This window comes from Parus major, chromosome 4, assembly GCF_001522545.3.
Source record: "Parus major isolate Abel chromosome 4, Parus_major1.1, whole genome shotgun sequence".
Taxonomy (NCBI): domain Eukaryota; kingdom Metazoa; phylum Chordata; class Aves; order Passeriformes; family Paridae; genus Parus; species Parus major.
This window is the reverse complement of record NC_031771.1, coordinates 2,325,661-2,351,774: the sequence shown is the minus strand read 5'-3', so window position 1 is coordinate 2,351,774 and position 26,114 is coordinate 2,325,661. Positions and strand designations below refer to the sequence as shown.

At 46.6% G+C, this 26,114-nt stretch overlaps 1 protein-coding gene across 5 annotated transcripts in view; it reads right to left on the bottom strand.

The window, feature by feature from the left end:
* The window catches only part of SHROOM3 (shroom family member 3), a 113,727-nt gene that overhangs the window by 59,325 nt on the left and 28,288 nt on the right, over positions 1-26,114 (bottom strand). For 4 of the 5 annotated variants that reach the window (XM_015623694.3, XM_015623691.3, XM_015623692.3 and 1 more), the window contains one exon: positions 18,714-18,868. Coding sequence is in view for 3 of the 5 variants with exons in the window: in XM_015623691.3 (XP_015479177.1) it covers positions 18,714-18,868 (155 nt within the window). In the remaining 2 variants the exon portion in view is untranslated. Of the gene's footprint in view, positions 1-10,189; positions 10,400-18,713; positions 18,869-26,114 lie in introns of those variants that run through there. The other variant, XM_015623696.3, reaches the window with a different exon arrangement.

The following is a 26,114-nucleotide window of genomic DNA, read 5'->3' as shown; positions in this document are numbered from 1 at the left end:
TATTTCGGCTGAAAAAGACCTCCAAGATCATCAAGTCCAATCTTTGCCTGATCACCCCCTTGTCAACTAATCCATAGCACTGGGTGTCACATCCACTTCTTGAGCACTTCAGGGAGGGTGACTTCACTGCTTCCCTGGGTGGCCAATTCCAATGCCTGACAACCTTTTTAGTGAAGAAATTCTCCCTGATGCCCAGGCTGTGACTGTTCCATTCTCTTCAAGCTTCACCACCACTCACAGGGTCAGTCCAGCACCTCCTGCTGCCCTCCTGAACAGCACAGGGAGAAGAAGAGGCTCTTGCTTCCCTGCTTCCATTGGCAGACCTGTCTGAGCTGCACCTTGCTGGCCTTGTGTATGTAGGTTACATAATGAACAGAATACCCCAAGAGACAAATGGGCAGTTTGCAGAGCAGAACTCCACGTTGCTCCTCACTGGTTTTGTCCCAGCACAGCTCCCTTTTGGTTTACTCTGAAGCAATATGTGTGCTCACACCCACCCACACCCATTCCCACACCGGCAGCTGTAAATGAGCTTCCAGCCCCTTGGTTTATGATTTATCTTCAACTGCAAAGAAAGATATCAAGGAAAGCACAAAGCTGAGTTTCTCTGGGTTCTTCTTTGCAGCAGAATTACTTTATGGTACCTCCTTTATGGCTCTTTATTCCTGGGGAACCCTGTGAGTGCTGTACTCAGAAGTGCTGAAGAATCCTCAGGGACAGCAAAATTCTGGAATTAAAAGTTATTTCCATCTGAGATCTCAGGTTAAGCTGCAAAACTTTAAGACAAAGGCCTACTGGGATGACAAAAGCAGACCAGTGTCCTATATATTCTCACACTTAGGGATAGCTACAGGCAGCTGGGGCCTCTATACTTTCAGAGGCACTATGTGGAATTATGAGCCACATTAGAAGTGCTCATGGTGGCAGTCCCGTGCCAAACAGAGAATAACCACTCAGGCACTGAGGCAGAGGTGAAGAGGGAGGATGAAGAAATACTCTGGGCCTGTGAGCAGAGCCCCATCTTCCAAGCCTTGGATGGGAGGGAGAACGATGAAGAATCTGTTCCTCTTTTAGCTACCAAAGGCCCATTCGTAGGTGACTGCAGCTGAGGAAGGTGATATTTTCTTTTCTAAGAAGCAGTCCTCACCATCTACTTAGCAGGAAAATCTGGGCTGTGGCTACAGCAACCAAAAGTACAAAGACATTCCTCTGAAAATTAGAGAGAAAGACCTTATATTTTTCTTTTAATTGCCTTTTCATACCTTCAGCGGCGCAGCGTATTTTGCAAAGGGCACCACACATGGCAATTAAACCCCACAACATCCCTTGCCTTAGGAAGGGCTGTCACACGTACTGCCTGGACAGAGAAATGGAAATACACAGCAGTAAACATCTTGTAAACACAGTGAGTATGTGGCACAGGCAGAAATGAAACCCGGCCATTCTGGCCCTCTAATAGTTGCACACCTACTAATCAGGCTTTACACAAGTAACTACAGACCTTTAGTTTAATGTTGTCTATGAAGAAAGAAGTACACTGCTGATTTTTTAACAGCAGATATTAATTACCCTTTCCTTAATCTTCCACGGGGATTAAACAGTGAGGAATAATAATAGCTGCCTTACCCCCAAATTTAAATGTTGAGTGCTGAGTGTTTCTATTTTTCTTTGCCCCATAACATTCCCCTGAAGGGTTGTTGTGTCTGTGCTGAGCACAAGGTACTCCCACGTACTAACACTGTACACAGGGTTTATTGAAGGGCTCCATTTCAGACAAACCTAAATGCCTCTTGTCCTCCACGGTGCAGAACTGGACTGTGAAGAGACGACAGCTTGGCTCCGCATAGATGGATCAGGATAGATGCTTCACCTCAGCCACTCACTCAGGCTAAGCTTAACCATCACACCCTGCCATAAAAAAGGCAGCACAGAGCTTCTTGAAACAATCCAGGGAACTCTACCCTTTCTACACAGCCATGACCACCTCTCCTGCCTGATAAACTGGCACCCCGTGTCAGCTTGTGCTTATGTCTAATAAATACCCAGGGCTGAAGTCCACAGGATTTGTTTCTAGAGGGGTGAGGTCACTCACGGCCTTGATTGCAGGCCTGGAGCAACATCACTTGCTCGTGTCGTTAATGACATCATGAAGCTTGTGCCTTTAAAAGTCTTCTTAAGAGCAGCAGGAAAAAGAAATGCCTGAGAGGTTCCAAAAACTCATGTCTGAAGGTTTAATAGGTTGATTTATGGGTCTGGGTCTCTCCCTCTGAGGCTCTAAGTAAATGTTCTGTTAGGATTTTGTGAAGGGCTGGTGATCGTTTCCTGCTTTGTCAGCTTTACTGAACGGAGCCGCCGCTGTTCCCCTGCCAGAAACAAGGCCTCTCTGATAAGAATAACTGGAAAAACAAGAGCAGTTCAAATTCCAATAGCACTAAATCATCATTAAGCCCAAACTCCTTTTCATGACATCATTTAAAAAAGTCTATGCCAGATAAGGAAGACAGAGTTAAAAAACACGGAATAAAAGCACTTGGCTCCTGAACGAAACACAAATGTGCTGTATTTGCACTTGGTCAGGGAAAAGGTCACTTTTTACCCAGCAATGTCCAGAAAGAACAAGGCAGGGGTTCTCAGGTGATGTACATAAGGCCCTTTTGAGGATTTAGCATGTGGAAGTGGCAAAATGCCTTGTGCCCTCTACGAGTTCCCAGCTGTGTTTCCACAGTGTGCTTATGTGTGAATAAAATTTTTCCTTCTCTCAGCTGGGCACAATGTGTGGCAGGCACATCCTGGGATGGGACATTCATAGTAAACCAAAGGACAAGTGGGCCCCGAGCTTTACCCGGTTAAAGGGAGGGCTGGGAAGTGTCACAACCGAGCCTGTGTGGATTTTGCTCAAGATCTTGCACAAAAGCTGTTTTTTGAAATGTCACAGGGAACCTCAAGCGTCCTGGAATTTACCAGCATCATCCAAGAGGCACTTAGATGTGTAAATAAAGTAGCTGTGCACTTAGTCCTGGCTCCCAGCATGTAACCCCTGTGTAGGAACAAATGTTGTCAGCTCCGATAAGGACATGGGCTGCTTACACAAAGGTGAGTGGCCCCACAGACGCACGCTATGAACCAGAGGAACTTCACATGGTTTAAGGGCACTGCTCAGTTATAGCACTCTATAACCCAAGCCTAAAGCAATTCAAATCTACCATAATCCAAGGAGTTTTGGTTTGGATACATGCATGGGTCTTTGGAGGAAACCTCATGCTGACTTTTAAGAATTCCTGCTTGGAATGTGTCACGTGTAGCACTCATTGTGCTGAGATGACCAGGCCAACATGAGGCTTCTAAAACTCAGACATGAAATTAACCAAGTGCTCCTCTATCAGTGCCTGAAGAAGCTGCATATCCCAACCAATTCAGGAAAACCATGGCTGAAGTGATGCCAAGAGTGCACTTGAAATCCAAAAAGATAAATAACATGAAGAACAAGTGACCACAGGTAAAAGAGATGTGAAAAAGGCATGGGAAAAGGTACAGAGCAAGTTGGTGAGCTGTTGCTAACCTTTCCAAAGAGAAATCACTCTAACTAAATTAATAAAAACCCCCACCTCTTTTCTGTGATGCCCAAAAGTCCAAGAGCAAAAAATGACACTTGGGCTTTCCTGGCTGCACCTGAAAGGCCCCATCACACAACTCTCCTTGAGGTGCTCCAGAGGAACTGGAAAAGCAGCAAAGAAATGGCAACATGAAATCAAAAGCTGAGAATTATTCACACTAAATTGTCTCCCCTCAGTTGTCACTCCCAACCTCCTGCTCCAGCAAAGCCAAGTCAAAAACTGCCCTGGAAACAAACCCCTCCTTTTGTTCTCTAAAGACTAGAAGTCTTTTTATATTTAAATGAAAATCTGTCAAACTAATTATGTGAATATGTAATGGTCTCATTTTGTACTCATTAGAGAACACGGTAATGGCCATAAATTCCTCTGACGGAGCGTGTATGTGTGAACATGAATGTCTGGTAACGTCTCATAACCTTCAGGCTGGACCACGGCTTTTGTCTCCGGGTTAGACCTCTCCAGACAAACAAAAGGCCCAGTATTGCTTAAATTAGATGCAAAGTGCTGTGTTACAGCAATATGATAAGCATGATTCTTGTGCACACAAACAGCCCAGGGGAGAGCAGGGACGGTTCCCACCGTGACAGAGACGTGGCCCCCGTGTCGGCCGGTGACGTCGGGCATTGTCCCGGGCCATGTACAATTTTCTGCTTCAGGGTAAATAGGCAGTACAGCTGTTGCCTTGGATTGCTCTGAATGTCCCGAACTTCAATGGGATGTGGCATTCCTGGCATTTTTTGGTGCTTTTGATATCCATAGATAAAGAGAAGAAATAAATATGGACCAGCAGTACCAAAAAAAATGCGTATGTAATAGATCTCATTTATAATTCACATTCTTCTTTCACTCATTTCTGTTTATCCTCATGTACTGATGATGGATAACCTTTGAAATAAAACTGGATTGGCATTAGAATGGATCCCAGTCTGAATGAAAGTGTAGGAACAGCAACAACAGCAGCAAAATCTTACAGGGAGAAGTGGGCTCCTGGGCAGGATTAGCCAGAAGACACAGACTTTCTCAGCACACTCAGGCTTGCATTCCTGGTTTTGTTTGAAAATGTTATTCTGAATGGTACAAAGAATAAAACTCATGATAAACACTGAAGAAAGAGAATGAGAGTGAACCATGACAGCCCTCAGTCATCTACAGCCTTTCTTTGCTGATCCCACTATCCAAAACCAAAACAACCCAACTTGGCTTCTTTCCCTTCCAGCTGGAGGATTGTGGGAGCATCTGTGCCTGGATCAAGGCTCTTATTCTACATTACAACAGCTCTCAAGTAGAGAATACAGCAGAGATACAACCTGATGCTGAGGTACAGTTAAATTAAGCCAGAGCCTGTGACTGCTCAGTGCAGCTCAGAACATCCCTCCACAGCCGGCTCTCGCTCTTTGCTTTTTCCAGCCAAAAAAAACCAGCTGCCTTGTGCCTGTAGTTCAGGCTGGCAGCTCAGAGTCCCCCGTCCCCAGCAGCTGTGCAGGAGTTCCTGGGGAGGGAGAAGAGGCTGAAGAGGAAGGGAGCACTGCAGAACCTGTAAGAATACCCACACTGGCTCAGTGAAGAACTGAACATGACTAAAGACACCAAGTGCTTGATTTTAATTGCTGTTTTCCCCACCTCAGTCCCCATGGTTTTCTGGGGGTCATTTACTGGGAAGGACAGCTGCAAAGAGCATGGCTATGACTGAGTAAGCTCCTGATTAAAGCCCAAATCTCTGGTTGCAGCAGCACTGCCGTTTTCCCTGAATGAGATCAAAAGTAAGAGATAAAACATATGAGGAGGTGAAAGGCTAATGGCTCCTGAAAATAGTTTGGTGGTGATAGGACTGAGATTATTTCTTCGAACAACATTTCTCTCATTAAAAGCAGGTAGGTATCAGATTTTAATGACTTGTTTTTTCCCATCTGGGTAGAGCCAGAAATACTTTACTCCCCTGTTCTCCACAGCCGTCTTTCAGAAGAAATGCTTTACCTGCCTTCTTATCACGGTTAAATGATACCTGTGCTTGAAAGCAGGATTTCTATCCTTCCCTACAACCTTAGGCAAATATAGCTGGTTCTCAGAGAGCTGACAGGAAGGCAAATCCCCTACCGCAAACTGACAGCTGTCAAGTGATAATAAATACCTGTAATAGGGAGAGTTTTATCCCTCCTCCCTGTACATATCAGCTTTCACTGAAATTATACCCTGCTCCCTGTGATCAAGCCACTGTGCCCAGCTTCAAACACAGCCCTGAGCACTGGGGGAGAAACTACTGTGTTTCCTCCCCTGTCCTCTTCAGGACATCTCTTTGAAAAGGGCATGGAAAAGTCCTATGATTCCCTCTTGTCCATGGGAGCTTCTCTGCAAATTTTGGTCTTTATTGCATGCTGTTAGGCATAGAAATAAAATACTAAAAGAGTCCTAAAGAAACCAATATGCTGTTTGGGAAAATTAAATACCCCTAACTTCTGAATGTCTCACGTCAAACCTTTTGAAACGCTCATGTAAATTAACAACATACAAGTCCTCATCTTAAGGGAATTAAAACACTTAAAAACAATCCGCTTTGCTGAGTCACAGCAAGAGGCTGAGCAGTTTGCAGGAATGAGGCCTCAGTTGCTTAATAACAGGAAAAAAAAGGTTCAGGTGTGGGGAGAAGAGAAATCTGCATTTCAGAAAGACATTTCCAGGGGAAAGGAAGGAATAAAACCTAAAATAAAAAATTCAGACAGACTGACAGACAGTCTGCTCCTGCCCCTGCTGACAGAATAAAGGCTCCTTCAGCACTAACCCTTCCCCATGGCACGCCACCTCACACTGGTGAACAGGAGACAGAGTTCTTACGTGGCAAAATCTTCCCTGGAATAAAAGTTGGCATCTCTCAGTATCACCAGTGATGCTGAGCTACCTGTAACCTCAGAGATCCACCACTTCACGATGCAGCAAAACACAAGAGCTCTGCGGCTGGAAGAAAATGATGGGCACAACAAATAAGTACACTGGGATTATTGACATCAGTTATAACCTTGGTATTTGTAGCAAAAAGGCAGAAGTGATCTCTGCTTCATTGATGATAATCAAGTGGTTGCACATCCACTGGAGACTTTACAAATCTCGTGGCAAATACAGGTTCACACTCGATTTGAATAGATCAAGATTTTGGCAATTAACAATAAATTACACACACGGGCTCATGGCATCACTCTGGAGCAGGAATCCCAACCCCGTTCCCGTTTATTCACAAGTGTGCACATGCAGGAGCGGGGAAGACGGCCGGGAAGAATTTCTTTACCAAAAAAAAAAAAAAAAAAAAAAAAAAAAAGCAAAAAGCAGCAGCCCCATTCCTGAGCCGCTGTTGCTATGGGCCCGCGGGGCTCACAACAGATGGCAGGAGAGCCATCCCTGCGCCCGGCTCTGAAGCTGTCCACTCAAGCATGCCATTCGCATTCCCCGCATTCCGCAGGGACGGCGGGTCCCGGGGACACCGCGCCGCCCTCTCCTCTCCCCGGGAGGAGCAGCGGGACGAATCCTGTCGGGATACGGGATTTCGGTACTTTCTCTCCTCCCGCTGTCCGGGAGAATGTGGTTTGCTAACGCGAGGCTCGGTCCTGGTCACTGTCTTGTTTCTGCGTCCTCGTAGTGGTCAGATTGGGAGTGGAAAAACAGCACCGAAGGGGCTGATCCAGACCCCGATCTTCCCGCTCCTCGGATGGAGGAGGCAGCAGCCTTCGGGATAAAGGCTTGAGGTGGGAAAGGCTGGACCGAGGCAGAGACATCCTCTGCTGCAAAGACATCACCGCATCCTACACACGCGAGGGGAACTCAGTTCAGAGCCAAGGCCACGGCCAAAAACGATTGATTCACTGTGCAACAGGTGTAACAAACAGCTGAAAAGCGTGAGAGAAATTGAGCAGAGAGAAACCAATGGAAAGATGGACTAAGAGAAGTGGCAGGTGGAGAAAAGCATGATTTAAGCAGCAGAGATTTACAGGTGTATAGAAAAGGGACCCCAAATGCAGCAGCCGAAGACTTCAGGTACAGGATTCTGCCTTGTTGCTCCATCTGAGCTGGAGTAGTTACCTGCAAGAGCCCCCAAAGTACGCAAAACCTTGTTGAGGGTTGAACTCCCCATTCCCGGGCAGTTCAGGGTCCCAGACTTCCTCTTTTGTGCCTTGCAAATCCTGCCTGGGAAGCACAGCGTGCCTCTGACTCCCAGCAAAGCTCTCCCAGCTGCCAGGGCAGAGCCAGGCTAAGGAAAACCCACCCTCGCTGCCGCTGGACACTTCACGGCAGCGTTCTGCTCTCCTACACCCAAACAACAGCCGGGCTGGCTCTGCACTGAGCAATTTGAATGTGCTTTGCCTGTCGCTTGCTGATCACACAGAACTGGGCTCTTTGGGGCTAATTTGCATTTGGCTGCTGGAGTCACCGGGTTTTCCTTTTTCTGGGGGGTGTTACGGCAAGGATGATGGAGACAAAGGGGCAGATGCCGTGGGCCGGCCGTGTGCAGCTGCCCATCGCATTGTGCGGAGCTGCAGCCTGGGAAATGCGCTCCCTGCTCCCCGGCGGGCTCAGCCCAAATCCAGCGCCGCTCTCCTTCAGGGCTGGGACTCGCCTGACCCTCCTGAATGCCGTCCTCCCAAAGCTCCGGGGGGACAGTGTTAGTTTCTTTTATTTCCGCTGCACACATGGAGCAAGCCTTAAGTTAAGAGGAAAGAATCTGACTTGTGCTAAAAGTCGTTTGGGTGGCTCCATGTGCAGTCTTTTCTGTGCAGGCATGCAGGAAATTTTCCCTCCCTCTCACACACACAATGGTTTAGATTTGGTATTTACGAGCTTAAGTTAGAAATAAAGGAGGAATGAAGTTTCCAGGTGGCTCTTTCTTTCTTTAATCTTTCCTATGTTTCTCCCTGCCTGTCTTTTCTATCAGTCTTTAATCAAATTCCTGCTGTTACTTTTATTGAACAAAGGAGATGCTGGCAGAGACCTGAAGTGCCTCTGTACATGGGTTGCCCTCTAACAGCCAAGTTGCTACGATTTATTACTAAATGGTCCCTGCAGGCTGTAATTTATGAAAGGCAGAAAGGAACGTCCAAGCTTTGGCAACTGAGGTAAATGCTAATATCTGGTAATTCTTCAGCCACTTGGGTTTCTATGAGGTATTGCCTTTAGCCCTTTGAAGGCATCCAAAAGACTTCTCTTTAACACAATATAAAGCACACCAGAGAAAACAGTAGCGTCAGCCCGAAATGAATTTTTTCCATTTCCTTGAAGGAGGTGACCATCAAATCTCTTTAGTTCAGGCATCTCTTCAGATTTCAGATGGGAGGTTCCTCTCATTGCTGCAGCCTGGGAACGTGCTCACCCCTGTAGGCATCAGGCCAGGCGGCAGGTGATGGGATCTGTGCTGTGAAACAACCTCTTCCTTCATGCTCTGGATCCTTCTCAGCTCTGCTGCCTCAGGAATTTTTAGGGATACTTCCATGCCCACTACTTTTGCCCCAGTATTCCACTAGCACCACTACAACTTGCTTTGACCTGCACTGCCAACGTTCCCTAAGCACACGGGATCACCGCAGTTCTGAAGAAAAACCAGTTACAATTTCCCTTCAAGCGCACAGCTAAAGCATTGGCCCATAGTCAAAGATAAAAGAACCCCAAACAAACTTCAAATTAAAATTATCCTAATAGCAATGAAGCAGCTAACGAGTTTAAAGATTAGTTAATGGGTTTACTAAAGGCGTTCACGAGTCAGAAAATAACCAAAATCAAAGTTCAATGAAGTCAGTTTTATGATTCACCACCAATCTAGAAGGGCAGATAGGTGTGTGTACAATATACGACAGCTCTTCAAGGAATGCAAATTTGTGCAGGCCCAGCTGGAGCTCCAGTGATTGCCAGCACTGGAGCTGTACTCATGGCCATCTCTCATGAACCAGCCTCTTCCACATCCTCCCTCTGTCACCATATTGATCACACAAGAGCACATCCCAGGTTTGGGGCTGGTCTCACATCTCTGGTGAACAGTGACGTAAAGAGCTGGCCTGGTTTGACATCGGCTTTAAATGATTCCCGACTTACAAAAGGTGAAGGCCAAAAGGAGCGCCACGAACTTGAGCATGGACCATTCCAGACTGTAAACTACACACTGCTCCCTACAAATCGTGGTGCGGACGTGAGTCAGATCCCCGGCTCGCCAAGACTCGGTGTCCCAAGGGCACGGCGTTAGTATTACCCTTGGACACCGGGGGTGGGGAGGGCCCTAAACATGCTGCACAGCTCTGGAGGCTCTCCCAAGTTCACCTCTCCTGTGAGCTTCTGGCACTTTTCTAGCCTCAAGTCTGAGAGATTTGTTTAGATTGCCCAACAGCCTCCCAGTGACAGACCCCGAGCGGCGGCGCAGCACAAAAAGAGCAGCCAAAAACTGTCCCCCGGTACCGCAGGAGCACTCGTTCGCTCGGACCTTTCCGATGCCCGTGACATTTAGGACGGAGCGAGTCCTTCCGACTCCCGCTCTGCGCTCTCCCCAGCCCCGCGGCGCAGGGAGCCGCGCCTGGCCGGCCGTGCCGTGCTGGCCAGAGGCCGCTTACCTTTGGATCCCCCGGAGGCAGGCTCGGCTGTTGCCATCCTCCTCCTGGCTCGGAGGCAGGCTGCCCGAGGGGAGCGCGGTGCTGGAAGGGCAGCAGCGGCGGAGAGCCGCGGAGCACGGACGGCGATGACGAGCTGCGGATACAGGTGCTGCGAGGAGAGGCACCTCGGCACTGATCCCGCAGCAAAAAGCAGGAGGTTCGCTCGGCACAGGCAGCTCAGATTACTGCCCTCCTACCCAGCAGTCGTCAGCAGGCCTGACAAACAGGAGCAGAGACCGTGAGGAACGGGGGAATGTGCTGAGTGAAAGTGCCAGTCAGCTCTGCCCCGGCTCCCCGCAGGTTTGGGCTTGGCCCCTCTTATAATTAACACTGGGCTTTGCGGGGAGAGAGGAGAAAAGAAACTATATCCAAGAAAAAAGCGTTTTCAGCCAGCCAGGAATGATCTATTGTTCCCCTCAAAGTTCACCCCGCAAATCGCAATTGAAAAATGTAATTGGGAGTAAGGGTGGGGGATAAAAAGAGCAGAGGAGAGGTGCAGCAGGGATGTTGGCCCCTGTCTCTCAGTGGCCCCTAAGTTGGGGCTCAGCAATCGACTGCAGGGCTGAAAAAGATGCCACAGGAGAAGGCTGTGGACACCGGCTGAAGTCCATGGAAATAATCCCAGGAAAGCACATGGCCCTCCACCCACCGGACCCATCCTGCTGCAGAAGAAGTCAACCGAATGCAGCCGGAGAGGTTCAGGTGCTCTGTACCCAGCCAGGCTGCCTTTACATCCAAGAGAAAGCTGAAAGTACATTAAATATCCATTAAATATATTAAAATAACATGTTTTTCCTACCAGAAGCAAAATGGTTCATTTCAGGCCAAAGAGAACACACGAGTGCATTTCCATTTAACACTAAATAGTTCTCTTTTCCAGCCCGGCCGTAGAATCAAAACATTCACAATCTCACCCACACTTTTCACCACATTTTCTCTACTCCAATGTCCTCTTTACTTCAAGTAAAGTGAATACATCACCCTCCTCCACACGGCAACCTTCTTGAATGCCTCCAGCCACCCACCCCTGACATTTCACCTGACAATAGTAATCGTTTTTAAAAGCCTGGAAAGCACAAAAGCCTAGGTGGTAACTCTGAGCTGACAGTCTCTTCTCAGCTCCTGAAATATGTATTTTTTAACCACTGTTTCTGATTCTTGTTTCCTTACCCATTCTCAACAGGAAAAAAAATAAAAATGAAAATAAAGAAGCAGTTTATTTTGCAGGTATAACCTACCTAAAAATGTTTTAATAATGTTTTACGTATATGCACTGAAGTGCAGTCCTGCTGAAGTTGGGCAGGAAGCTGAAGAAAGGGGGATGGGAAAAAAAGGAAGGTTCTATATTCTTTGTCCATCTGTGTTTGGGTGAGTTAGTCAGGCTGCTCTACGCTACACACAGGAAGAGTTGTGCATATAAAAGACCATTTGATACTGTCTGTGCAGTGTCTGCTCTTCATTGTTCTTTTGCCTGAGATATTCCATGTATCCAGCCGCAAGGGAGAAACAATACCAAGGGATTTGGATGACATGTACAAACCCATTCATAAAAAATGTAAAGGAGTTACAGTCATCACTACACCCTAACATCTGTTTCGCTGAAGTAAATCCAGGCAAACACAATTTATATCAGTAGGATTACATCAGTGTTCATTAACCTCTCCTGACCCCACCTCCCTTTTAGAGGAAACCTTGGACCAAGCAGGAAAAGCAAGTAAAAAGTTTTGTGAAATGATTTTATACTAGTAGCTGAGCAACTCAATATTTAACCTGGCTGTGGCTGTGTACACGTACACATGTGTACACATCAGTGCCATCCAACCAAGAAACCCCTTATAAATGTATATGTATATGTATATGTATATGTATATGTATATTTCTAGATAGCTCCTGGCATTAAAGCCACGCTCCTTAGATCAGGGATGATGAAATGCAGCCATTCTCAGCTTCCCCTGCAGCTGCCCACTGAAGGTGTCACCCTGCACCCCTCTGCACCTGGACAGGTAACCAGAACCCCTCTCCAGTCCAAGTGTTTACCCTGTGGACTAAAGGTCACCCCGGACATATCCCAGACGGGGAACGATGTGCGGAGCGCCGGGAGAACACATGCTTGTTTGTCTGAGTTTTCATACTACCATGATCTGATCCAGCTCCAACCTAATCCTTGGGAAATTCCAAAAGAAGGAGAATCACGCTGTAACAGGTACTTTGTACAGCACTGGCAGAGATTTCCCAGATTTTCCAGAGTCACTTGCAGACAAGTCCTAAACCCCAAGTTGATTATTGCCTAAAGAAGGCAAACTAATGCACAGGGTGAGAGGAGCAGCTAATTGGAATGGCAGTGGCTGGAAACTCCTGGGTTCCTAAAGCAGCTTCAGCTGAGGCATCAGCCTGAAACATCCCAGAGACGACAAATGTCATGGTGACTGGCATTTATTTTTTTCCAAGGCATTTGCCCACTGTCCCTATCAGTGACCTGAAAGTTTCTTTTATTCAAAAATTGTATCTAGATCTTCCTTACATTTATTACTCCCTGTGGAAAATTTCCTAAAAGCCTGTCAGTCCTGAGTTGTAGCTAATTAAATCCTAAACAGTAAGGATTTGTAAAAATTCATTTCTGTTCACTTCTGTTCAATTCTGTCCCTTCCTAATGAGACAGGAACTGCAAACATTTTAATGAATGCATGAAAAACTCCTCTATGAAAATACTGATGCTTGAGATATTACAGACTGACCAGTCTGATCCAAGACACAAGGAAATTTTAAGGCCTTTTTTTACCTGGGCACAGGGTGTACAGGCCTTGGAAATCCCATCCAAACAGGGGGTGAGGCCCCTGGTGAGCTTTGGCTGGTCACACCTATTGGCATCACATGAGGAGCTGCAGACTCCAACCCAAGGCTCGTTTTTTTAGTGTTAAAAAGATGCACTTTAAAAGAGCTGAGACACAAGGAGACATGAGCAGGGGCACGCTGGAAAGCTGAGGAGGAGCTCACAGCAAACATAAAACAGTGCTAGACACAGACCACCCTGCCAGCCCTCAAATGCCAGCTTTGGCCTCTAAGCTGTCAGTCTTAAACATTCCATGTGCATGAAGCCTTCCTTTCTGCCGTCTCCCCGGCCATCAGCACTGAACAAAACCCCACCATACCGCAGAGCAGCTCTCTGGGAAGGCACTCCTGAGCTGCTGCAGAGCAGGGTGTGGGCCAACACCAATTCTAATTAATTTCATTCACAAAACTTGGATTTATTCGATGCAATTTTTTGGCACGCTGTCAAATACGGTACAAAATTACATTAGTGTCATAAGAGGAAAGGATTAGTCGACAGACTTCTTTGAAGAATTGTATTGGCACTTGTCTTTTTGTAAAAATGCCAGCAGCTTCCCCTCTCTCCAGGAATAGCCCATTTTCTCCTGGCCAATGAGGGAAATCACTGCTCAGTGAGGGTCTGAGCCAAAGCCTTTTGGAGTCTGTGGGAATCTTTCCACCGATTTCCATGGGCCTGAATCAGCTCTGAGCCGCAGATGTCAGCTGTACTGACATCTTCCTCCCGCCCTTCGACACCTCCATGGGGTCACTTATCAGGTGCAGTGGAAGACTTTTCTCCTTTATTTTTTCCTAAGAAATACTTAATACTTAGTTATAGTAATTTGCTGCCAAACGAAGAACAACTCTGTCGCTATGGCATAAGAGCAAGTATTCAGGATGTCTGGGTTTATTCCTGATCTTGCCACTGAGGTGTTTCAATGAGTTCATTAGAACCAGATCTGTCTGACAACGCAGCACTTGCCCCAGGAGGCACATGCAGCCCAGCACCTTCTCGCTCCCAGCATCTCCCCCGGGTCTCATCTTTCAGGCACGGGGGCCCAGGGACAGGGATGTACCAAGAGAATAATCCAAATAACCCAAGTGATGCAGGGACTCTGTAGGGAAGTGTGAAAACAAACATGCAGATTATGGTCATAGCCAAGGATAAACTTAATCCTTCCTTTTTGTACAGTTTTTTAGCACAACAGGAAAAGGAGGATGTTTTCTATCCCCACTCCTCCTTTATTTAACTTGTATTTTTAGTCTGAAGTTCTTTGAGAAGGAAAGAATTGCAGGCATTGCTAAGCCTGAGGCACACACAAACCAGAACCCCTGAAAACAGAAAAGCAAGCACCTTGAATACTGATCTTCACTAGAATATTGTGTCTACCACACAAATAATACTTGAGCAGACTTCCTGCAGTCGCTGGTGTCAGAATGACTGGATATGTGCTAAGAGCACACACGTGCATCTTGGAGTAAGCAGTTTTGCTGTAAATCACAGCTAGTTTGAGATTCATGCTTTGTCCAATCTCACTGGCTCTGCAAACACAAGTGTCTCTTTCAGAGGCACTCACATCCCAATCTGTGCTGCCCTGAGCCCTGAAAACAGCACCCTGGAAGAGACCTGCAGGGTCCTTACACACTGCTACAGGCAGAGCAAGGGCCTAAAACCCTGCTAATTCTCTGCAGCACATTTTTCATTGCTGTTCCACCAGCAAATTCTACTGGAGCTTTGCACTGATTAACGCAGCCTGAGGCCACACCCCGCACAGCGCACTGTCCCCTCCGCAGGAAGGACTCCACTCGCCTCACCAAGCTGAGGAGCAGCCTGTGGCAGGCCTTGGCTCAGTGCTTGTGCTGGGAAGGGTGTGTGGCACTCGTCCCCTTGGTGGCACAGCTCGGTGTGCCGGCACGCCTGGCTGCCCTAATTGCCGCTGTTAGGGACACGCTGCACGTCCAGCCGTGTAAACAGGGTGATGCTCCCCCGGCCATTCCTGCCCGCTGACCTGTGCAAAAGCCTATTTTGGGCAACTGCTGCAGGCCACTGTGGGGGCTGTAAAGCACACAAGGCCGTGCCCACGGTTGGAGCCTTATCTTCAGCTGATGAAGGCATGCGCAACAAAATTAGATCAGAGTGATATCACTTGAAAAGGGACTTTTTAAAATTGCATCCAACTCTGCTCGGATACTGCAGTTGGAGAGGAAGCAACAGAAAAAAAATCAGTTGGAAAAAATGATGTATTTCACAACAAACCAGCTAAACTGTAGCTTTCACACACCACCTCGTTAAAGATCAACTGAGTATCAAAAGCTGTGTAAGGCAGCATGCTGAGGACAGTAGGCCAGCCTCTCGCTATGAAATCCAGCAAACTGGTCTCTCCAGTTTCCCATTGTGATTCACACCGACTGTTCCAAATGGGCAAACCCTGAGCAAAGCCACCTCCCCAGCATCAGCCTGTGAATTCCTCAGGCCTGATGAAACGGGCTGTGCTCATAGCCGGGGTGAGAGACACTTGTCGCCAGCGGTGATTCGGACACACCGAGTCACTCCCTGGGCTGCAGAGCAGCTCCTTCTCCAGCTGCTTCTGGCCTCAGCACAGTGTGAGTGCGAGCCCCAGCAAGGTCCCTCAGTGCACACCGGCTGCAGGGCTGGGGTGTACAGGAATGAGCAAACACACACATATCTCAGTCCATTGTCCCGGAAATGAATGGGCAAAACAAGCCAGGAATGGGCAGAGGCGGGACCTGGCTTTGGGGACAGGGAAACAAGGGAGATGTGAGTAGCTGTGCTAAAGAAGCAGAGAAAACTGAACATTTGAAAACTGTCACTGACAAACAAAATGCAGCTAGAGAGTATCCATGAAAACTGTCCAACATTTCTCTCCCAAATAAGGATCCTCTTGGGAAACAGGCACATGATTTACTTAACACAGGGGCTCATTAGGTCATTCCTTGCCTCTGCCCTACCCTAAGTCTGTGAGCAAGGAAGCACAAAGGGTATAAATTCACAGCTTCATGTCTCTCCTCCTGCAAGCTCAACACAGCAGGACATTTGCACAGGAGTGAGAGGCAGACTATGGTCCTCATTTAACTAAAACCATTGGCATTTATTATTTTTAAATATCCTTGTGAGACAGATAATTTTTTCTTATCATTATGTATTTTAGCCTTTCCTCTCGCCCTGAATTTTCCCTGATTTTGCCTTCACATTCCCTTCATTGAAATGATTTCCACTTTTCCCCTCCATTACACTGATCAATCAAACTTGAGTTGATGAAGACTGATGATGGCATTCCAAGGGAAATGCCACATCCTTGCATCAGCTAGTCTGCAGACCTGCAAGGTGTTGTAACATCTCCTTTTGCTTAGTAACACACGGAGAGGCTCACCCTTTAAGTACTCACCTAAAGGCTTACCTTTGTCCTGAAATAAAAACCAAGATTAAATAGCAATCTGAGTATGCTATGTGGGCTATGACACAATACATCTGATTAAAAAAATGTGTGCTTTCTGTCTGGTGTGATGGTTGGTGTCACCACCACACCGTTACAGGGAATTTCCGAGGTTTGCATCTGAAAAACAAACGGCTAAACCTTCAAAAACATGCTGACCTGGAATATTCTCTGCAAAGAACCAGAACCACACACACCAAGCACACTTTGCTGTTGTTTGTAAATGACTTTTAAGGAGTCAAGTCCATGTCTGTGGGAGTTGGTGTCACTCCATAAGGAAGTGTTTCTGTAAATCCTGAGAGCACTGATGAAAAATTCAGGTCACATAAACAGGTCAGGAAGTTTTCAAACTGCTGGTACTTGCAGCAAGCAATCCTAATCCATTTCAGTTCAATCACAATGGCAAATTTACAAAAAACAGCACCACAAGGATTTCAAAAATAGTTTATTTTCAGATGATGTAGTACTGCAAGTATCATCTTCTCCAACCAACCAAACCTGACCCCAGGTGGGAAGCAGGTTAATGCTGCCTTTACCAGGCTTAATGGCTAAACTCATTCTGTCTGGTGTCAAGGTAATCTGCACCATTTTCCTCTGGAATCCTTATTTTATACCTTCTTACCCTCTGGAACTCTCTGGAAGAGACAAAATCTCTTCTTCTTCTACCCTGGCCAGTGTGCTGAGTCTGGCCACTTCTGACAATGGAGAGAACTCAGAGACACTTGTGACACTGCCCACAGAGCAGTCAGGACCTCACATTTTCTGATTTTTGCTGCCTTCATGCCAGCACTGTAGGGTCAGCTGGGACTGGGATGCAAATTACCTGAAGGCTGGGCTCTTAGCTCTTAATTGCAGTTTTCCAGTTCTAAATTTATGGATTATCACTGAGCTTTAAATGTGCACAAAGGACTCAAAGTACCTTGGCAAGAGCATGGTATGTGAATGTAATACCTGTAAAAGTTAATGTGCTTGATCCTTCTAGTGGTGATGAATGAAGCCATGAAAGACTCCCAACCAAATTTTCTTCATGTTCACTACAGTAATCCAAACCAGAAAAACATCAAAACCCCTTGCATACTCTTTAAAGAGGAAAAAAAAGGTGGAAAGGTCTTGTGAATATAAAAAATGCAGAGAAAGGATGGCATTAAAAATAAGCAGGTTGTGTTACCACAGTTTTGCTAAATTTGCTTAAATTAAACATTTTGTTTAGTCAGTACAGATGGATTAAAGTCTTTACGGGCTTAAAGTAAAACCCACATATGTGTGGAAAACACTCAAATTGCAATGAACTCATTTTGCAAATCCTCTCCCAACGGGTGTGCAAACCATGTAACTGTTCTGCATGTGAATATTCAGAGTTTGCTGTGAGGTTACCTAAAGGTGTTTTAGTTAAACAGCCAAATGGAGTCAGCAAAAAGCACAAAGTAGAGCCCAGAGAGCAGGAGGGTGTCTGAGCTGGTCATACCTGTCCAGTTCAGGCATCACCACTTAGATGTTACTCAGTTGTTCCAATCTAGTGACCCAAAATGACACCTTCTGTTTGCCTAATGACAGCTCCCCAGCTGTGCTGATCTTCACTCAGATTTCTTTTTGGCTAAGTGTGGAGATTGAGGACAGGGCACTCCATAAAGTGATACCAGCTATCACTTAACTGGGACAGAAAGAACCTGGACATGGCCACAGCAAAGGACACAGAGGTAGCATTTCTTTTAAGGTTTCAAAAAAACCCAAACAACACAAATGGCAGACCCAAACATCTTGGATTCAAAATCATCTATCACTCACCTGCAGAACACCAAACAGCTCCAAATCTTGCTGAGGCCAGTGGAAATCTTTCTGCTGCCACAGCAACACTGAGGACATGCAGCAATTGAGGCAAGAGCTATGTACAGAACTGTCACCCTTTGGCAGGGAACCCCGAGCACTTGGGAGGAAGATGGGACTGTTTGTACATCAGTGAACAGGGATCCTGGAGTGTCACGTGGCAGGGGAGCAGTGCAAGAGAATGAGGTGTTTCATGTGCTTGGACATATCAGTGACAAAGGAGCCCTAGAAATGTTGGCTGAAAGGAACGAGCATTTGCCCTTGGGCTCATGCTTGTGTGCTCAAAATAAGGCCTGTGCAAAGATTAGGCCAAGCCATAGGCCTCCAGAAGTGAGGGGCATGGCTGGGTGGCCTGTGGGACAGGAGGATGCCAGGGAACGATTGTGGCTCTTGCCTACCTGCGGACGACAAGCTTCAGCTTCTTGTAGGAGCCTTTCACCAGAGAGATGGCCTCTCTCCTGGAGCTGCTCAGCTCCACCTCGTTGATGTTCACCACTTCATCACCAGCCTGCAGCTTGGAAGGCAGGGAATCTGCCTTCCCTCCCTCTTCGATCTGCACAGGAGAGAGGGGAGAAGGTGAGACGTGCCCGACATGGTTTGGCTTTCACCTGCAGAGCTGAGTGTGTGTTTCTGTTGAAAGAATTGATCTACCAGCCCCAAACTCTGCTCTTGGATTAAAAAATCCTGGTCTCCCTTTGTCAGCCAGATCACTTAAAGGTCTGTGCTTGCCACCCCTATGTTTCATATAGATGGGAGCCTGGAATCAGCAGCCAGATGAGTTCTGCCAAGAAACACTGTTTAGAATAAGCCTGAAAAGTCTTTGGTATTTGGAAGCAGTAAACGCCAGCAAAACAGCCGTGGAGCGCCTCTTGATAAGAGCACCCAGGCACCAGCCCAAGGGCAAAGCCAGGATTAGAAGAGCTTGGATATGATTTTTATTTTGTTGTTCAAGCTCCCCTTGGGGACCCAGATGCCTGATGAACGACAGCTTCTTTCTTACTGGCCAGCAGCAAAGCAGGAGCACTCAGGTGTAGGTAGGTAGTTAATGAAGTGCAGCATCTCTGTAGGGTTTTTCAGCTAGGGATATAAAGAAAGTAGATGATTATTTGAGTTTTATGAGAAAGTAAGCAGTCTTCTCTAGGCTATGTAGTGGCAAGGCTAGAAGCAGAGTCCTAGGGCACTTCCCTCTGCTTTGTACATGGTGTAGTGACTCCCCATCCGTGTGCCAGCAGAAATACACTAAGTGCAAAGAAGTCAGTGACAAAGCAGAGGACAAGAAAATCCAGCCCAGGATCTCTAGCATAGCAGAAGGCCAGGTTAGGCACTGCAGATACTGAGTTCCAGGAGACTCAGGAGTGCCACTGGCTCCAAGTGCAACCAATAGTTACTCTGACTTCAAAACTTGCCACCACCAAATCTGCTGTTCAAAGCACCCAGCAGTCCCTGCTCAACAGAGGCTGTGGCCTGTGTTAGCAGGTGTCACAGGACCCACTCTCCTGTGTAACACCTCCTTGCACAGCAGAAGTATTATTTAATACCTTCCCAGACATCCTGCTGCCACAAAGAGAGGTGTCTGGACTGGATTCCTCCCTGGATCCAGGCAGGAAGAGCAGCTATTTGCAGGGGTGCGATTTTCAGAGCGGTGAAATTGCACGCATACTTCTGGAAGTTGCTTTTATTTCAAGTCAGGCCAAGCAGTGTGTAATTGAGCTGTGCCCCAGACATGTAACTCAGCACATGCAGACACACTGCCCGTGTTTTTAACCAGGACATTAGTTTTGGTGTTGAACGGTGATTTCTCACAGGCAAAGGCGGTCTGTTCCTCTAAACCAAGGAATTCCAGCCCAGGTACCTTCTAAAATGTAAAATCTGACTTCCCCAAACATCAGCCAATAAATTCCCCAAGCCCCCTACAAAGGGAGGTAAAAATCATTGTCATTCATCTTACCAGGAAGTCATTCCACTGATGAATGAGTTTTTTCTTTTCTTCTTAAGAATGGATAAAACCACAGGAATGAGCCTTCACATAAAGAGCCTTGTATCACAATTACCAGGAAGGGTGAGAGATGAAACATTAGCCCTTGCTGCCAGTATAAATAAATAACAAGTGAAAAATGCAGTATTGCTGCAGTTTATTGCTGCTGTAAAGCAGAACAGGTGGGTATCATTTCAATGAAATACAATAGTGGGGTACTAGGGGTTAGATTAACTTGTGATATAGTCAACAGAAAGGATTTTCTGTTTGTTTTTGTTTTATGTTACAGCACATATACTGGAGAAAAGTCCTGCTTGGAAAAATATGTTTGGTAACAAATACCAGCTACTTCAAAGGCTGTGATACTCATCAGAGCATTTGTATTCACTTGTGCCTGGATGAGCCCTAACCTTAAAAAAATCAACAGAATTGTGAGCTGTGCTTTATCATCCAACAATTCCAATTGTAATTACATATTTGAGGTTTTTCACTTCACAGGAGCACTGTTTTAAGGTTCTCCTTGGGCTACGTGGGTTAGACCTTTCTTTTTCTCCTTTCTCAATGAAAATGGACATTCAGATTCTTCCATATTCACCTTTATAAATAATGTGAAATCAAACACTTTCAGGGAAGACTAAACCCTGCAATACTGCTGATAACGTTATCACTGCTCTGAAAGAAATCTTTCTTCAAATCCTGATGCATTCCACCTCCTCCCTACATCAAGGGCTCTTAAACTGCAGCCTGCAAGGCCAAGCAGCCAGCCATGGTATCAGAATAAAGGATGCCTTTAAGAAAAGCTTGTTAGCACAAGTAGAGTCATCTGCAAGATACTGCAGAGGCTGAAAGTGAATTTCTTTGCTCCTGTGCATTTAAACTGTCCATAAGCAAGACCAAAAACCAGACCCACATTCTGCCTTTGGAAGCTTTTGGATGTAAGGACTCACATTGTATTGTTGGCACAGTTCTCTCAATCTATTACTAAGCTGTTAGCATTCTCATCTGTCATCTATCCAGCTGGGGTTACCTGCAGACAAATTCCTGAAAGTTCCTGGAAGAAAACGTTCACAACAGGCCTGTGACCTGGTACTATTGCTCAGAGAAGCACAAAAGGCAAAAAAGACTCATAAGGCTCCATCAAAAGTCCAGAAATGAGGCCTTGTCACCCAAAGCAAAGCTCAGATGCTCCATGTCCATTCTTCCTCTTTGCATGCCTCTGAAAATATTTGTGTTTAAGGAGCGGTGATATGTCATGGGAAGGATTGAGTGATTCAAACAAAACAAGCTGCACTATAAACACCAAGCTCTATCACAGTGAAACAATTATCAACAAAGCAAACAAACTTCAACATGCAGGTAACCCATTTAAATGGAACACCTGCTTCACTGCACGAGGGTGCACAGAGTCCAGGATGGGACGTGCCGGAGGCATGGAGTCGAGGATGGCAGACGTGTGCACACCATGCAGGCCACAGCAGCCAAGTAACACCAGGTGGGCACCACTTCTGCCTGTGCTTCCCTGCTCTGTACAGCCTGACTCACCCTGTGCACCAGATCCTGAGTGAGTGGAAATGAGAAAGCGAGTTTTCCGCTCTTCCCTAAATCCCCAGTGGATCCCAGTGCTGTCACTCAGCCAGGGCAGAGCCAGCAAAGCACACTGTTGTTTCCAGCATGCAAGTGGAGCAGCCACAGCATTGCCAAAATCACTTGTAGCAAACATGTGATGGCCATAAGCAACAGGACCTAGTGCAAGGGGTCAATCAATAGCCTGCAAGACCTCTTATGGTTTATTTAAGTGGAGAAAAACAAGGTGAAATGCAGCCAGCAAACCTTGTGGCTGTAATGATGGTTGTCATTCATCCATCAGGAGCAGGAGGAGCCAGAGGGAGCCAGCCAGGGACTGAAGTTGTTTTTCCTTTTGGCTGAATTAGGCCAACTGCTCTGCCAAGTCAAGTTATGAGAGGTGACTCTGGCAAGCATGGGGTGGAGGAATACCTGAAAACCAGTCTGGCTTTGAACCTTTGGGGCTGGATTCAATGGCTGCTCTTACTAGAGGTGCTGTGAACAGAGCCCAGGCAGTGCCAGGAGGGGAGAACAATCCCTTCTCCTTGAAATCAGCAGGAGCATCTTACAGCAAAACATGTCAACAGCATAAAGACTCTGTTTTCCATGCCTCAGTTCCCCACCTGGAAATGGACACAATTGTTCTACCTTGCTGTGTCCTGTTTAATTAAGCTGTGAGCGCTCTGTGATGATCCAGATCTTGGCTCTTATTCCAGATGTCTCTGCAAATGCTTAGCTCCCAGGCCCTGGCCCTGGGGAGAGTCCATGCCAATTAAAGACATACAACAGCACAGTATCCCTTTCCAGAGGGTGTTCCACCAGCCATGGACAGGATGGTTCCTACTTCTTGTGAAATCCCATCAAACATCCGTGATTCCAGCACGTCCCATACAGCTCCTTCTTTCTCCTGTTTACCACAAACCCATCTAGCTGAGTCTGTCAGGTTCTTTTGGAAGGAGGGGACAAGGAGCTCCCTGCCAAGCTGGCCTCTCCTAAAACACACCCACTTCAAAAGGCCTCCACAGTCTCCTGGGGCTGACACAAACTCCAGTCCTGCCGTTGTCTTTTCTGCAGTAAAGCCTCCCATGCCCACTGCCCTTTGCTGAAAATTCCAAAGGCCACCCCTGGTCCTGCTTTGCATGAACATTCCAGACCATTTTCTTGCATTAGAGGAGGCTTCTTGTCACTCAATAGATCCTGCAGGAGATTTCAAATCCATGTGTTCCCCCTTTTTGGCTTACTGTAAAAGCAAGAAGTTGCTTAAGCAGATCACCAAGGATACATAAGACTTACTACTACTGCCTTTTGTTTGGCTCACTATGGTTACTGTAGGTTTGGAGAACACTGGCTAACTGAGAGCCTTTCTTGATTATTTTATAGAAGTTTTCTTTATTTATCCCTCTCTTCCCTTTCTTCTACAAGCTTTTGTAAAAACAAATTCTCTGCAGCTCTTAAGATGGATTATTCCATCTTTGTGTCCTTTCTATGATGAACGGTACGTGTGATTCCTAAGCTGCTAACTTCCTGGCTCGAGTTTCTCAGTGAAACAGAGGAGCAACCAGGCAAGATGTGTGCACGCTGTATGCAGTTGCACAGGTGAGAGCAGAGCCAAGCAGCAGGTCAGGACAATTCCTGGGGGACACCTGGAGATGCCCTGGAAAAATCAGAAAGCCAACGTAGCAGGCTGTTGACAGAAGCAGCAGCAATTGCAGTGACAAACCTGATACCATTTCGTGTCAGGTATTATAATGATGCATCACGTATGAGCTGCTGGAGGTGGCTGCTCAGAATCCCTGAGCTGCTGAAAAAGATTTTATAGGAACAAAAACAGGGTGAAAGGGGAAGAAATTTTGCCCTCACGAAGGGATAGAGGGAGCTTTTTCTGATGCAAGGAGTCCCTGACTTTCCCACGAGCAGCATTACAGAAAAATGTTCTCTGCTTTAGACCTCTTGTTTTCAACATTTTACTGGAACCATTTCCATTCTTTCCAGTGGAAAGATGAGTTTCTCTTGAATTTGGGGTTCATCTCTTCACAAGGTCACTAGCACCAGCGCACTGCGAGGGAAAGGGTTAAACCAGAAAATCTGATTGAATTCATTTCAAATTCAACAGACAAGGTTTTAGTCACTTCTCAGTGCCAAGACTGGAACTTCTAATTGGGAAGACTGGGATGTTTCATTTACCTGTCCACTACAAAGTGGAGCAGAGCCACAGCAGAGCAGTCATGCATTGCACCCAGTGCAGAGCAGGACGCGCACATTTTACCTTGCTCAGAAAACGCACTGAGTTGCTGGATTGATGTGGGCTTTGTCTTGGAGATTTTTAATCCCCTGTGGAAGTTCAGGGATGGTTCTCAAACCTAAAAACAAAGTTGCAGAGCTGCTGAATGTCTCCAGAGGATATGCTGCTCCCCTCCTTCAACCTTAATGTCATGTCACAAGTGGGGGAGCAGTGACATGCAGCAGACAGAAATTCCTCCCCATTGTCCCCAGCCTCTGTGTCAGCATGACAGAGCAGTTGAGACAATTCAATCAAGAAACAGTTAAGTCAAAGGTCTCCCCCTGGAGCCATGTCTCTGCTGGATTTCCCCATCCCTGGTGCGTGCATGCATCTTGAGAGAATTCAGCTACTGCCATTTACTCCAAGCTATGGAAAGAGTCTCTAAATCAGTTATTGTTTTATGCTGCAGCTAAGCAAGGAAGGCTTTTTTTTCTCATGGTGTTCTGCATTGTTCTACAATAACATTTCTGCTCCCAAGTAGAAAGCACAGCAGTGTGCAGACTAATTTATTCCAGGTAATCATACAAGGTTTATATGGAATGAGTTCACCTTGAGAGGCTGAACTTTATTCAGGGGAAGAACAAGTTAAACTCCACAGTTTTGAAGGGTCAGCAGTGCTCTGAAACCTTTCCAGTACTTTAAAGTAAATCTGTTCTTTAACACAGGCAAAGGAAGGCATTTTCTCCCACACTAAGCCTGAACATGTTAATGAACAACTCACAAGGATGTGAATGCAAGTGGCACAGATGGTACAGGAACTGTGGGCACCAAAGCTGCGATCCAGCTTCAGATCTGCCAGTGGGATCCGTGCACGAGGGATGCGAGGATTCAAGGTCATTCCTGGGACTGCCCTGCAGGCTCTAACACTTCCACACCTTGCCATTTCCTGCGTGATTGTTTCCTGTCCTGGGAGCAAGGTTAATCTCAGCAGCCAGCCCCTCAGCAAAAAGTGGCAAGAAGTGAATGGAAAACAGATTGCTGGCTTCAGCTCCAAGAGATAAGGAGACATGCCTGGATGAGTTTGCATCTGACTCCTCTTGGTGACTCTAAATTCCTAAGTCAGTGGAGGAAAGAAGGCTTAGCTCTTAAGATAATTTTCCACCTTCTTAAGCACAAAACTGTTAGGCTCCCACAGAGATTTCTACATTTAAAAGAGGAAGGGGCAGGGAAAACCAAGTCTTCCTTCAACTACTGCACTAAGAAAGATGAGCCTGTGATGCAGCTTTGACTCAGGCCTTCAAGAAGCATCCAGGATCTTTTCTCTAACAAGAGGCAAAATTAACAATACATTTTCTCCACCCCTCTTTGTATATACAAGGAACTAATCTCTGTTTGCTGTGGGTAACACCTCGAGCCGTATCAGGTCCTGCTTTTGGAGGCTTGGTACAAACACCTCATCATGGACAATTCCTGCCCAAATCCCTCCAGGATCAACGGGCAAGCTTGACAAACAGAGGGATGGAAAACAGATGTGGGAAAGCTGTGATGAGCAAGCAGAGAGGCAGCACCAAAATCGGCTCTCAGCTACACACTGGCAACATATGGACTGACCCTCGGGGCAGGGAGAAGAGCAGCTGCAGGACAGGGCACAGCCAGCTGGTTCTTAGCCAGCATAAATCCATCACCAGTGCCTCTTCCTGCCTTTCCCTCCCGTCACTTACAGCCCACAGCAACCAGGCAAGGCAAGGGAGGATCAGCTACAGAACAGTGATACCAGTGCAAGTGCAGAGCAGCGCTTGTCCTTTGAGGGACCACTTTGTCCTGTTCTTCCTCTGCTTCCAATCCCAGCCTGCAGAACACACCCTGCCCGTGCTCCTGGGAATCAGAGAGCCTTACTTCTCTGCTAACTGTTTGGTTTTTGTAAACAATCCATTCCAAGCATGCCACAGAGGGTACAGCACCAGGTGACACAAATACTGGGGCCTGGAGCACCTTAACTTGATCCTGTTTGGTCTGCGGCGATTATCGGCCGATATCAGC